The sequence below is a fragment of the Periophthalmus magnuspinnatus genome, chromosome 16 (genome assembly GCF_009829125.3).
Source record: "Periophthalmus magnuspinnatus isolate fPerMag1 chromosome 16, fPerMag1.2.pri, whole genome shotgun sequence".
Lineage (NCBI taxonomy): Eukaryota > Metazoa > Chordata > Actinopteri > Gobiiformes > Gobiidae > Periophthalmus > Periophthalmus magnuspinnatus.
Window position 1 is genome coordinate 7,806,981 of NC_047141.1, and position 15,366 is coordinate 7,822,346.

Genomic DNA, 15,366 nt, shown 5'->3' on the forward strand with positions numbered 1-15,366 from the left:
GAAATGAGCGCATTGACTTCCTGTTCAAAACTGTAAAAGTAATTTACTGCTGCCGGCTGCACTTCTTCATAGTGGGATTTCAATTTCAGGCAGGAGAGTTTCAATTCTGTAGTGTTTGTTTTTTTTAACTTGATCAAATTGATGCACGATAATTTGTTGAAAAAACACAATGCTGCTAAAGACAAGCGTTAAAGGAGCTCGACGTGATTTTTACCGTTTTAAATACGTGAAAAACAGACCTAGTTCATTTTAAACAGTTTGCAGTGCTCCAAAGTTATCCCTCACTTATCGCGTGCATTCTGAGCATCATAATTTGTCCTTAATAAGTTTATAAGTGCTTTTCACGACTTTCAGAGACCGGTGTTGTGCCGTCAAGGTAAAGCTAACAACACATGCAAATAACTTCCACGCACACTTCCTGATTCTCGAGGAAATAAATACTTCCTAAATAGATGCAGAGAGTAAACAGCGGACACATTTCGACCTCAGACCTAATTATGCGTAGATAAAGATAACACATTTTGAAGTGCCACAAAAACTATTCTAAATCTACAGTACTGTTAAAAAACATCATGAGCAGTAATAAATAATTAGCACAATGCAACACTTTAGTATGAGTATGAGTCAGAGAAATCAGTAATAAAGGCAAAACATAAATACAAAATTCAATGTATACACAATTAATATTGAACCCAAAAAAGTATTGTTCAAAAGTATTGTTTATACTGAATGATAAATCGATATAGTAATTATCATGACAGGTCTAATTATGCCAAATATGACTCACAGGCACAGTTCACACTTGTGTAGTTCAGTAGATCTATCTAACAAACAGAAACTGTAAACAATGAGTGTGTTAGCTTCAGTGTCTCAAATGGTGATTACTGAGAAATTTGAATGTAAAATACACAACAAATGTATATATTTAAAGCAGACCTATTATACAAAATGGACTCTTTAGAGATTTTAACCCTGTTGTAGTTGTCTCCTCTTCTCATGTATTTCGGGTGATTCATGCATATCTGAACAATCTTTAATCACTTATTTTCAAATCACTATATTGCCATTCAACTCCCGTTTTGACCATACCTGGTGCACACTCACTTCTCATGCTCCCGTGATTCTCCAGTTTTATTTTCTTAATCGGCAATACGCACAGGATTTGGCAGCGTCACATTATAATTTTAGTACAAATGAAAAAAATCCACGGTTCGTTAGCGTGATCTGCAACACTGCTCTTTGTCATGGTGACGTTTACGGTGACGTCAGCTCATATTTGGACACCGCAGTTTTCAAATGCAGAAATCAGCAGACAAGTTTCTCGAATTAAGTTGTTTTAGATGAATATTGTGATTAAAAATGTCCAAATTATAACAAAATGATCTACGGGTGTCATAGATTATAGCTATATAGCAGACCCAATAAGTGTTCTTTAAGATGTTTTTTCTTTGCTACATGATTCCATACATTTGAGTTCTTTACAGTCTGCATCTTCAGACACATTCGTTGCAGTTCTTCAAGTTGTTTACCCGTTACATCTTGCGTTTTGTCATTTTGAGGCGCAGCGACTGTGACCGCGATCATATGTCCCATTACAGCCACGCTCCGGCGCTACTGTGCTGGAACTGTTGACCTTTTCGCACGGGCGCCATCTTTGTCCTTTGGTTTGTCGTCTGTCATCCCTCCCTTTGTCACCCCACACTCCCCCATCTCCTCCCACTCTCCCTTCTCCGTTTCTTTCAAATCTCTTTATAATCTCAGCGGATTGGCCGGCATCAGTTTCGCCGCGATAATCCGTTTGGCGAAAGTGTCCAGCGATTGTCAGGTGGTGAACATGAAAGCTAATTGCGTGTCAGACCATTGGAAGCGGACACAAGCGCGGTGGAGCTAAAGAGGCCCACTGCGCGGCTTAGCTCAGGCCCAGGACTGAGCACCTTTTCTGGGCTTTGGTGGCTCAGGCTTCCCCCTCTCTATCCGGTTTCACACTTAGGTTCTTAGGGAAGTCTTGGTACGCAGAAAAGTCAAACCTATGCAGATCTGAACAGTTATTTTTTTTGCAATTGTCGCCAAAAACTTCCGTAAAAGAGAAGATTTGGAACAATGAAGTTTTTGAAAGTAAACGCTCTTGAGGCTAGCGAACGTTCTTGAAGCCAACGAAATGAAGACTTTGCCGATTTGAGCCGTTTTAACCATATGCTCCATTTGCACTTGATCCAGAATATACGCTTCTCCAAATGTTTATGAAGATCTGAGTGTGGTCACCTGCGAATCTGCCCAAGTTTAAATGATGATGATTGACATGTGGATTAGCCAATCAGGGACATGCACGGCCCGTTTGTGTCAAAACAAATATGGCTGCTTACAAGAAAAAAAATGGTCAATGAAGCACTAAACTGTTAATCTGAGGTGAGAGAAATGTCATTTTGTTCAAAATAATAAGTGACCAATGAGCTTTGTTTCACATGTGTCACTGAAGTAAACAAATCTGGCTGCACAGGTGTGGTTGAGTTTGGCTTAAGGTGCGACGGATACGTAGTGATCAGACTGATATCCCTCTGTCTTAACTTTCCACCACAGCAGCAAAACGACCATCCTCCAGCTTCTCCTCTTCACCACAAACAACTAAGCCCCAGGAAAGATATTTTTTCTTTCAATAAACTATTAATTGTACCACACTTTCATTCAGTTTCAAGACTAAACATGCAGCTAATATCAAAACTAAACCAACACTACAAAAGGACCAAGGCCAAAACAAGGCAGAGAGCTGGTCTGTAGAAGGTCAACCCACGTTTATCCAATACCAAACCTTGCAGATGTCCTATAATAAGCACTATTCAGGCTGAAAAGCACATTTGGATCAACTCCAGGACTGAGCCACCAAACAGAGAATACACAAAAATAAAAAGAATACTGAGGATGACTAATATCCAAACATGTTCCACTTAGAAAAATGAACAGATCAGACAAGTGCACGGGGACAGGAACCAAGCAATAACAACAACAACAACAACAACATAGTTTTAAATCAATATAATGAGCCCCATAGAAGACTACAGTATACTCAAATTACAGTTAGATTTTTACAATTCACAAATGGGACACACTTGTGAACACTGGCATGGCTGGTATAAGTAAAACTGTGGAAAAAGTGCGCAACATTGTCCATTCTCAACTCACTTGTGGGGCATAACCTGAGGGACTTCTGTTGTTTTTTTGTTTTTCAAGCATGGTTTTCTGTATTTTGGCGGGGATCAAATTGGTCAAAAATAGGGACATATGGAACAATACTCGTAAAAAACTGGGACAATTCACTGATTTTGGATGAATCTGCTGGGACAGGGGACATAGGGCTCCAAACTGGGTCAATAGGGACGTCTGATCAGTCTGTGTATAGTGAAAGTGTGATGCTTTTTACATGAGGGGGCGGTCCTTAAACAGCGAAACGGGATTATTCTAATATCCTCCAAGCATCACAACCTATGAAAAACCAAGACTGTGACTGACGACCGCTCGACCACATGAGTGACTCCGGTGACTCGTTTGCAAACAGAGCAGTGTGTAGTAGTGTTTAAAGATGTTTTGAAGCTGGAAGTTACATATAGACAACATATAAGCAACAGCCATTTGTTAACGTGGTCTAAAAAAACGTTGAAATGACATCCCGCTTGAAAGAATTGATGAGAACCAGGCTGTGTGCGCAACTAAACACCAGACTCACAGGACATAAGCGTAAAAGTCCTCAAAGTTTATTCATGTTCTTCTGTTCTTATGGTGCAGGTTTACTTATGGTTTAGTCCTTAAATGAGTCCCAAGTACGTGAATGTAGTAAACTATAATGGCATGGCATTTCACTGCAAAGTTTTCGACACACCAAGAGACTTCTTCAGTTAAATCTGTCTAAAAGGCGGAGCTAATTACACTGAAACTAACCGCCCATGCTCTTACTTAGATGTTTTCTTTAATTACGTACTATAATCACAACTGAACCTGTTTTACCAGAGCTTTAACCTGCAAATAGAGGACATATAAGAGTTTTTTTTTCATTCTTTGCCTCATGTGAAAGCTCAGAACCTCCAGAATTCAGGTGCGGAGGTTTAGGTAGTGACCTTTCAGATCCGAGAGAGTCCTTTTAGGTTTAAATCAACTGGATTTCAGCGATGGAGAAGTGGATAATCGCCTTGAGAACCAGAACACAAAGTTATTACATGAGCAACTTGTCCATCATGCAGTTTTTCTTGTAATTAAGAATAAATCAGCGTTATATGGGGACACAACTTTACGAAATTCAAAATCACAGTCCTATATAACGTTCCTTTAAGTCAAAAATGAAAACTAAACAAAATGAAAGATGTTGTCAAACTAAGTGAGCCTCCAAAGCTCTAAAATGCATCTCAGGCTGACTCAGACCGGGCCTGTGTCAGCGGAGGATTTAAGGCCCCGTGCGAGTGCCTCCCTGGGGGCCCCATTTTGCTCCCCTCTCTCCTCTCCTCTCTCCTCTCCCATATCAAAGCGGTACCTGGGGGCCTCGCTGATGACAAACGCCGCTCAGAGCTGGACATCACAGGGTCGGGGAGGGGAGCGGCGTTATCAGCGTGACTTCAGAGCCTAATACCGCACTACGGACACACCACGGCCAAATATACAAGGAAAAAAAATAACTTTGTCAAACTTCCCCACAGCCCGGAAATATAATCGGATTTCTGCAGTGCGTGTTCAAAGGTGGTCGGCCGTACGTGCATTTACATACGTGGTGTATTTGGGTTTCGTGGGCAGGAAAATGTTATGTTTTGGTATTATATCAAATCACATTTTATACCGGAAACAAGGAAAGTCTTTGAAGGTGCAAAGTTAAAACATGAACATTTCCGGTAGGGGTGGAGACAATGAGCTCTATTGTCTCTATGAAGGTGTTATTGCGTTGCTTAGAATGTTTCATAGTATGGCATTAAGCTTTTCTAGCTCCACAAAGGCAAGTGGGAGATGGAACCAGGCCGGTCAGATCTGTGGAGAGGCAAGTAGAATGTAATAAGAACAACTGTAATTTATGTTGGCAGTTTAATGCAAAGGGGGCATCTATATTGTGACAAGTAGCAGAACAGTTACATCGTTTTAAAGTCAGTCAAAAAATAGTTCAAAAGTAACTTAAGTTCAGAAATTGTACTGTGGGAATAGACAGACATGTGTAAAATAAGTAACCAGAAGAGAAAGAAAATACCATTTTACCTTTTGGGCCTGTATTAAAATGCTTAATATAACAGCTTTTTGCAAGACCAAATTTTAAAAACACAGAAGAGCACTATGTGGAGAAGGAGGAGCATCACCTCATGACATCATAAGGTAAAACAGCACTTTGAGCTCTGAAAAAGAATTAAGGCTAATAAGGTTAGCAGGTTAAAATAGTTTAAATGCTTTTTTCTTATGTTGAGCCTTGTAACATAAAGGTTCATAATAAATCAATAGGTCAAAGGCTAAAAAAGTCAGTTTGGTAAGTTGTATAAACTTGAATATTGAGTCCATTTACATGTGCGAACTGAAGTAGCAAATACAATAGGAGCAGGACCTTTCCCAGAACAACTCAAACTTATTTTCTATGTTTTCTATATTATATCATATTCTTCTGTCTATAAACAAACTAAAGCAGTCTAGTTTTAAATACAACTTTTAACACCAGGCTGCATTCTGTGGCTGTTTGTCTTGTTCTTGAACTAATCTAATGCTGTAGAATTCTGTTAAAAATGCATTTCACTGAAGCATCTTATGTTCTTATTTAAACTTATATTTTCTTTGTTAGAAACATGCTAAATAAAAGCCTTAAATTAATAAAATTATCGACATGTTTAACTCTTTGCCATATCTGTGCCATGGTTGCCATAGTGACCACTCTAAATATTCAGTATACTCTTCATATGGACACAGGGACATGAGTATCCTGGTTTCTCTGAGCACATGTAAACGTTTCATCCAGAATACTGCCATAACCGGGATAAGGCTCATCATCGGAATACTCGAGTGCTTGTAAACGAACTCATCGGAAATTATATGATATTTACTTTGTTATACTAAATGGCAAAATGCTTAGGAAATGCCAGGGTCAGACTGCACAGGTCATCAAACTGCACAGGACTAATAGACTCAACAGACCTAACCTACAAACAAAAACTGGAGACAATAGCAGTTCACAGTTTCAATGTAGTTAGCTCCACCCTTCACATAGATAAAAGGCAGTGTCCACCAATAATCTGACCAGAACTGAAGAAGCGACTTCACTCCTACAACTTTTTGTTCAGTTGACAGATTTTATATTTTTCTTTTACTATAGATTACCCAGACCAGCGCTAACTACATTTCTCATTGTTATAAATCATGCATATTCCTATTGTACCAATCCAGCTTTTTTGTTTCCAAACAGAGCAAAGACAGAAGAAAACACAAATAACTTTCCACAAAATGGTTCATATATTTGTTAATTAAAGCAGATCTATTAAGCAAAATCGTCTTTTTAGAACAGGATTTGGCAGCATCGTCATTTTGGTACAAATGAAAATAAATCCTCCGCTTGCTACTGTGATGTGCAGTTGTCCATCTGAGATACTGACTCTTTGTTGTGATGACGTTTACGGCGATGTCAGCTCCCAGTAGACACCACAGCGGGAGATGATGGACCTGTTTCTTTAATGTCGTTTTAGATGAATATTGTGTTTTAAATTGTGCAAATCATAACATAATGACCCACAGGTGTCATAGATTATAACTATATAGAAAACACAAAGCACAATATGTCTTCTTTAAGGTACAGTAGTTTTAGAGCAGTGCCTGGATTAACCTGTAAACCGATATCCCAGAGCCAACCCCACGTCTGATAAGTACATGCCAAGACCAAATATTTGTATGACTCTTGTATGCGCTGAAGAATGACATATATTGTTATTATTTATAGTCAGGGTAAGTTTTCTCTTAATAAAATGTAACATCACTTTATCACACCAACACCTCAATAAACCTTAATTAGACATAAACACTAAAGACAACTGGAATTCATAGTGAACGACGACTTTAAACTGGGGGTATTAAGCAAAATTGGCGTTTTGGAGCTTTCAACCATGTTATAATGTTGTTCCCTCATCAAAAACATGCCTGAAGAGGTTTTAAATGAGATGTCATCCATGCATGTTTGAGTAATCTAGCGATCTCTCCCAGGCCGTATTTGAACGCTCCTTACTGTTAGCGGTAAGATTCTGTGCAATGCTCCGCCCACGTCACCCACGTCACCCACGTCACCCACGCTCCCACATGACAATTCTCCATAAATATACAAAAGCAGGATACAAATTGTACACTTCAACTTCACAAACCTGATGTGATGCGCTGTAGTTTTATTAGCGGGATGCACGCTGATTGTAATGTGATATAGCTCTGAAGGGGGAGTAACTTAGCGCAAAGAGCAAAGGGAGGGGAGACTCAGAACATCAAAAACGAAAAGTGTTGTTTTTTTAATTATTATTATTTTTAATTTGTATGTTATTATTATTATCATTATTATTTTTTTTATTTTTATTTTTTTATTTTTTTGGGGGGGGGGTATTGTGTTTTTGTTGTTATTATGTAAACAACAAAAATTTGATCACAAAAAAAAAAAACGAAAGTGAAACTTATATATAAAATATAGCATTTTCAATCAATAAAAGGTAACATGCTGATCTAAATATGTTATGTGTTAGCGGTTAATCCCCCACCGAAGTAACGGAAATGACTCGAAAACAAGAAAAACAGAACGAGTTAATTTAAAACAGTTTGCGGTGATCCAAAGTTATTCTTCACTTACCTTATGCATTCTGAGCATCGTAATTATTCACCATGATGAGTTTGTAAGTGCTTTTCACAACTTTCAGAGGCCAGACATGACGGTAGAGCTAACAACAACAAGCATGCTAACTGCGCACTTCCTGGTTATCACACATACAACACTTTCGAATTAGACGGAGGCAGTACAAATCAACAGATGCTTATACTTTACATGTGTACTGGTCAAATACATGGAGGTACGAGTGTTCAGGTTTGGAGAACACTGATTTGTGGAGATCATATACATTGTGTGTGTGTGTGTGTGTGCAGACCGCAGATACATCCCAGCAGACCCTCTGTGTACTTCCTAAAATACGTAAACATAAATACTGTACTCCCCAGAGCCTAAAGGCCTAATCCCATTCCTTCACACATCACCCGCTTCAGAGGAGACTAGACCAGAGTCAGGGTCCCAGAGGCGAGGAATAGGATGCAGCCCAAACTCACTCTTATCACCACAATACTACGGAGCGGCATTCGGAAAGGGAACAAATACTAATGTTGCACAGAAATACCAAAAATAAAAGTCTGACTGACAAAACCTACCTCAGGCCCATAGTTGTAGGACACGCGGGCCCCACCACACCGTTTGAGGGCCCCTAAACGCTACACAGTTTTTACTAGTTTTGAGGTTTGTTGTCTGGCACATTTAAAATTATGATAAAATCTTCCTCTTTCACACTAAATGAGATAACAAAATACAAATAAAACTGTAAATCTCTTACTAGATTGGTACTACTGTGGCTATTACTACTACCACACCATCTGAGGGCCCCTCTTGTCCCAGTACAGATGTATTATATAAGCCGCTCTTGAGGTGAAAATAGTTCAGCTGTGTCCTGTCTGCATCTAATTCTAAAGTATTTTAATGTTTCATAGTCAGAAATTGCACGTTAGCATGCTAGTTGCTGTTAGAATTACCATGAAGATAGATAGATAGATAGATAGATAGATAGATAGATAGATAGATAGATAGATTGATAGATAGATTGATAGATTGATTTAACTTTGGCTTTTACTATGGATCAGACTTGGACGACTGACGGATTACACAGACAATTACCATAAAGGCAGAACTCCGCTCTGAAAGTTGTGAAAAGCACTTACCAACTCATCATGGTGAATAATGAGGATGTTCAGAATGCATTAGGTAAGTGAAGAATAACTTTGGACCACTGAAAAACTGTTTAAAATGAACTAATTCTGTTTTTCATGTTTTTTAAGACAGTAAATGTCAGATACAGCGCCTTTAAAATATGATGTAATATTGTAATTATTTTCTTTCGCAGTTTTGCTTGTTCAGAATAAACCTAAAAGTCGACTCTCTGATTTTTCACACCAAATGGGAAAACAAAATATCAATTGTTGGAGATGAGGATTTGGAATGACATGGCTTTAGTCACAGTTTTGAGGACTTGAGACTTGACTCGACTTGGACTTAAAGGTCAAGTGACTCAGGACTTGACTCACACTTGAGGCCTGTGACTTGAGACGACTCGATGCTTCTCCTTAAGACCTGTCCCTCCTCATTTTTTTTATCTGTTACTAGAAACAACAAACTGAAACACTGATATTGTATAATAAACTTTTAATATAATATACTTAAACACTCACACTACTACTACTACTACTACTACTACTACTACTACTGCTGCTGCTACTGCAACTATTACTACTTCAACTCTGTGTAGTGGAAAATGACAAGAACATCCAAAACCAGACAGACTTGCATAAAAAAGTGAAGAATTATTCCAAAAAGAAAAGGCAGAGAGTTTTCCAATAGCATGATCTATCTCCATGGAGACACCAAAAGATAACGTTACAGGTCAGATCTGTGGAGAGGCAACCCCACTCACAGTAAAAATGCATGCTTTCCACTGGATTTTTGAGCAATTAACCCACCCACAGTTGATTAAATGCAAGATCGAAAAGATTAATGCCATACTGTGGAACTTTCCAGGCAAGGTAATAACATCTCCATGGAGACAAGCAGGTGATGAAGCCCCCCCAGCAGAAACTTTAGATCACCTTTACCCTTTTAGATGTGAAAAATACCAATATTCTACTACAACTACTACAGCGATTACTGCTGCTACTACTACCACGAGTACTTGAAGAAATCGAAGAATGCATTGACATCTCCATGGAGACCAGGACGTTACCCTAACCATTAAATACACAATGGCACATTTTTAACGCACATATGAAAAATACTTCTACTCTACTACTAGTACTGCAACAATTACTGCTGCTACTACCACAAGTACTGGAGGAAATTGAAGAATCCCGGCTATTTCGGATTCAAGATAGATGGGATTAATGCCATACTTCGAAACATTCCAGGCAAAGTAATAACATCACCATGGAGACAAGCAGGTGCCGAACCCTCCCGAGAGTATTTAGCGCTCATTTAACACACTTAACACATGTAAAAAATGACAAATAATCTACAACAAATACTAATACTATTACTGCTACTACTACGACGACTACTTGAGGAAATCGAAGAATCCCGGCCGCTCGGAAGCCCAAATTCCGAAAGTGGCGCGGGGTAAAATGATTAGTGCGCCTAGTCAGCTGTGAAATTGAGTTTATGGTTTTCAAGACGGCGGAATTCACTTGGATAATGGGTATTAAGTTGTAGAAAATAATTAATAGTAATTGACTTGCTTCCATCACTATGCAAATGAAACACAGATAAGCGAACGTTTTAGCATTTTTTTCCCCCTTTTATTCTTTTTAGGGCGGCGGGCTTTTCGGGGCCAGGCAAGGGGATTATAAGTTTATGGTTTCCTGGGGGTGCGTGATTGCTTTGTTGACACATTTACGGAGGGGGGGTATGTGTGTATGTGTGCGTGTGTTTGCGAGTGCGTATTTATGACATTGTGGGGACTGAAGTCACTATACACACTCGCGTTATGGGGACTAGGCTTTACGTCCACTTGACTCATTGTTTAGTAAGTCTGTCACATGTCCCTAAATGACAAAAACAAAACGAAAACGGGCCTGAACCATTGAGCGACAGTAGCGGTTCGAGGAATTGTTCTACAACTTGAAGGTCAGAGGATTGATTCCCGTTCAAAACAAGTTCTGTCGTTGTGTACTTTGGCGAGACATTTCATCCACACTGCCTAGTACGAATGTGGTGTGTGTGTGCTGGTCGTGGCTGTAGAGGCTGATGAAGAGATGAAAATTAACCACCAGCCCCTTAACTTTATACCCAATTTCAATGTAAAATCATACTGTCTATGTGTTTACGTGCGTGTGATTAAAACATGAAATTTGACGGGCATTTTTCACATTGTGGGGACTAAAATCTGCACACACACTCACGTCATGGGGTCCTGCCTCCGTTATGAGGATACAAATCTGCCGTAAATCCTTTATTATTACATCAACATCATGATTTAAAGTTCAGATATAAGTTCAAATTAAGGTTATTAAGGTTGTTAAGGTTAAACAGCAGTGACTACGTGTCACACAATTGTTATTTTGTCATTTTTCTGATAATAGATTCATCAAAATAATGTTAATGATGATGATAATGATTAAAATTGCTGACAGTTTGCTGCGTGTTGTCTGCCTCTAATTATAATGATCAGGAAGTGCTTTATCATGCTAGTCAGTGTTAGATTTATCATCGCTGCAAAGGCCGTTCTAGCGTCTGAAAGTTGTGAAGTGTGCTTATAAACTCATCGTGGTGAATAATTAGGATGTTCAGAAGGCATAAGGTGAGTGAGGAATAACTTTGGACCACTGCAAACTGTTTAAAACGAACTAGTTCTGTTTCTCGTGTTTTTAAGACGGTAAAAATCAGGTACAGCGGCTTTAAGGTTAGGATCAGTTTCCAGGAAGTGAGTGTAAGTCAATGTAATGTCCCCAAGAAACATGGAAACCCAACATGTGTGTGTATGTGTGCGTGTGTGCGTATGTGTGTGTGCGTATGTGTGCGTGTGTGTGTGTATAGAGGGTGGGGGGTTGGGGGGGGTTTGGGGGGCTCGCTTGTGTCTCACACGGGATTAGAGGGATTGGACTGTCACAAACTGTCAGGAGCAGCGGAGAAAAGGAGGAAGAGGAGGGGGTATAAGCATGTAGTGTTTGTGAAGACTTCATCTGCGGGGAGAGATGAAGGAAGAAGGGATGGACTGGACGGAGGGAGGGAAGGATGGAGAGAAGGAGGGAAGGGCAGAGGGATGCACGGAAGGATATGGAAGGAAGGAGGAATAGAAGGAGGGCAGAATGGAGAGGGATATTGAGGGGGAAAAGGAGAGATGAAGGGAGGGACTGATCGATGGAGAAAAGGATGAGGGAGGATGAAGGGAGAAAAAAAGCAGAGTACATTTGGAGACGTGGTGAAAGCAGTGTTGGGTCACTATAGGTATGTCCTGGTCAAATGTAGAGTTAAGAGGAGGTATTTTACTTCTATGGGGTATTAGCTGCTCACACTAAACATATTTAGATCACCATGTTACTTCTTGATGTTTTGAAAATTCTGTGTTCAACGAAAACAATGTATTTACATGTTTAATAAGTTTCGTTTTTGTTTTTGACGCTCTGAGATGCCCCTCTCTTTGCTGCCCGCGCTGTCACTTCCCCTTCAGAGCACTATCACCGTGCACAATCAGCGTGCATCCCGCTAATGAAACTACCGCACATCGCATCAGGTTTGTGTAGTTGTAGTGTATTGTTTTGTATCCTGCTTTCGGACATTTATGAAAAATTGTCGTGTGGGAGCATAGGTGACCTAGACTTGTGCGAAGAGCCTTGGACAGGATTGTACTGTAAGAAGGGTTTGAATAGGAGAGATCGCTAAAATATCTAAATATGCATGGATGACATTTAAAACCACCTCAGGCATGTTTTTCATGAGGGAACAACATGGTAGAAATCTACAAAAATTCCATTTTGCATAATACCTTTAAGTTTATACGAGCAAAAACCTATTTCCTGATTCCATTGTGTCTATGAGAGGTCAGAACTATGACCTTTCACACAACTACTCAGAATGCATTTATTTTGCAGTTTATCTATTAAAAGGACAAAATATGATAATGAAGCTAATCTGTGTGGGGCAAGTGTAGCATTAAAACGATTTTTGAATTTAGGAACATAAAAGGATGAAATAATGTAACATCTGATGTGTAGGGCTGTGTACTGCAACAGTGACACAAAAAATTAACAACTAATTTTCAATTAATAATAATGTCTGAAATACAAATGATAATAATAATAATAATAATAATAATAATAATAATAATAATAATAATAATAAAAATAATAATAATAATAATAATAATAATAATAATAATAATAATAATTATTATTATTATTATTATTATTATTATTATTATTATATAATCACCATGTTTTAAAAGAAAACTGTTTTGGATTTGTAAATGATTTTTAAAAATAAAATACACATACTGAATTTAAAAAATGAACAAAAGATAAACAAAACAAAAACATAATATAAAACATACTAAGAAAAGTTATCTGAATATTCAAAGTGATCATTTCACTCACAACAAGAATAATCTTTAGTTGTGCTCCTGTTTGCAAACATTTTTATCAAGTCACGATGTGATTCATTCAAAATTCATAGTTTTTCAGTGTGTGGCAGAACAGTGAGCAGCACAGGAAGAACATGCAAAAACTACAGAGTCTGGAGTCAAACCATCAACCCTTTACACTGTAGGCGGATGTGAGCAGGTGATGGCTGATGACTCCCATAAATGTTTCAATATTTCAAAGATGAAATAAAACTTTAATAAAAAATTCAAAATGTTATTGTTCTGCCAAAAGGAGCGCAGCATGGGACGAACACACGGCTGTGAACTTTGACCTTATCAAACTGAAATTTAAAAAAAAGAAAAAGAAAATCAGAAAATTAGAATACTACAACGTTATAATTACTATGTGGAGGAAATATAACATAACATGCCCTTTGTTGTTTGCCCTTTAATCAGGAAGTTACCGGTTCAAACCTTGCTTAAGGACACAACAAACTGCATAGGCAACTTTCTTTAAATAAATAAATAAATAAATAAATAATAAAAAACAAGATAAAAATTAAGGGGGAAAAAGTCTTTTTTATTTGCACATACGTATTTAAGTTATTTTTCTGTACATGTTAACTCATTCATTTAAATAGTAGTTGGCCTGATAATTGTAACTGCATCCTTATAAACAAAAAGAAGAAAAGTGAAGGTTGGACATTGTATTAGTATAGTTTTTTTTTTTTTTTTTTAATGTCACTTTGCAATAACTCAGTCACTCAAATACTTTAAATACTCTTATATTTTGCAGTATGGTATTACTTGGTGTAAACGTGCATTTTGCAGGTCCATATTAAAAGGATAAAGCTAAAGTGACAACAGCGTCTGAGTGAAAATGGACTTTTTCTACAGGCACAAATGAATCTGAATTCATCTGAAATGTGACAGACCAGAAAACCACTTTACTCTACAATTCACCAAGTGCGACAGTGTGATGACAGCGCCTGTGTGCAGCGGGTTAAACACCACAAATGACTTTTATCACTTTATTGATGTATTTGAATCAGCACGTTGCATATTAATCTATGTGCCAGGAAGTAGATTCAACATAAATATGCCGGCGTTAGGGCATAGCTACATTTCATTTGTTACCCTAAAGCTGCTTGTAATAGTTTAGCCCAATTAACTCTGTTCTAAAATGACGCTGAACTTACAAAAAAGTAAAATAAAAAAATAATAATAAAAATAAAAATGGAAAAGTAAAATAAAAAAAAAAAGAAGTCACAAAAATTATCAAAAATTCTGTCAGAATATTTGTAAGAATAAAAAAAGTAAATATCAAACATCCAAATGACTCCAGCTCCTTTAATGCTCAATAAATCTATAGTTAATTAAACACAACACAAAAATTAATAAACAAATAATCCGTGCAATAACGTCCGGGGTTACCGCCAAAAGGTCAAACCAAAGCGTGACATTTAACTCACCAGAGACAGGAGCGTTAGCGTTAGCATCACCCGCGCTAACCCCCTCGCTCCCCCGCCCTCTCCCCCGTCGCGACTCCTCATGGCTGCTGGCTCCGGGTAGAGTCCAGGTTGCGAGCACGATTCCCTCCTTCCACCCCTCCAGGTATCAGGTGCGTTGGAGTACCCGGGCGGCACTCACCGGCGCTCTCAGGGTCATCCAGGAGGTCAGGGATCAGCCGGAGAGCCGGGTACGGGCAGAAGAGGGAGGTCAGGGGACTGCTGGAGAGCCCGGCGCGCTGGTGCAGAGCAGTTTGGGGAGTGGCGGAGGGGAGTGGTGGTTTATATAGCGCCGGGGAAGACTAGGAAAAAGAGAGGGAGAGAGAGGAAGAGACAGGGGGCAGAGGGGAGGAGGGATAGGGGTCTGAGGAGGACTTGATGAGGAACTTTTTATGGAGGGTTGACACACGCTGACATCTGGTGGTGGTTTGGGGTATATCCATGGGTTTGAGAGTGATGGAAAATTAGCTCTGTTGCCATATCAACAATTCAAAACAACACATTAT

The 15,366-nt window shown here is 38.8% G+C and overlaps 1 protein-coding gene across 1 annotated transcript in view; it reads right to left on the reverse strand.

The window, feature by feature from the left end:
* LOC117384121 (neurexophilin-1) overlaps positions 1–14,861 on the reverse strand; it is a 29,960-nt gene extending 15,099 nt beyond the window's left edge. Inside the window, exon 1 of the mRNA XM_055228140.1 lies at positions 14,825–14,861. Within this exon, the coding sequence (XP_055084115.1) occupies positions 14,825–14,851 (27 nt within the window). The 5' untranslated portion in view covers positions 14,852–14,861. The remainder of the gene's footprint in view (positions 1–14,824) is intronic.
* Positions 14,862–15,366: the final 505 nt, after the last annotated feature.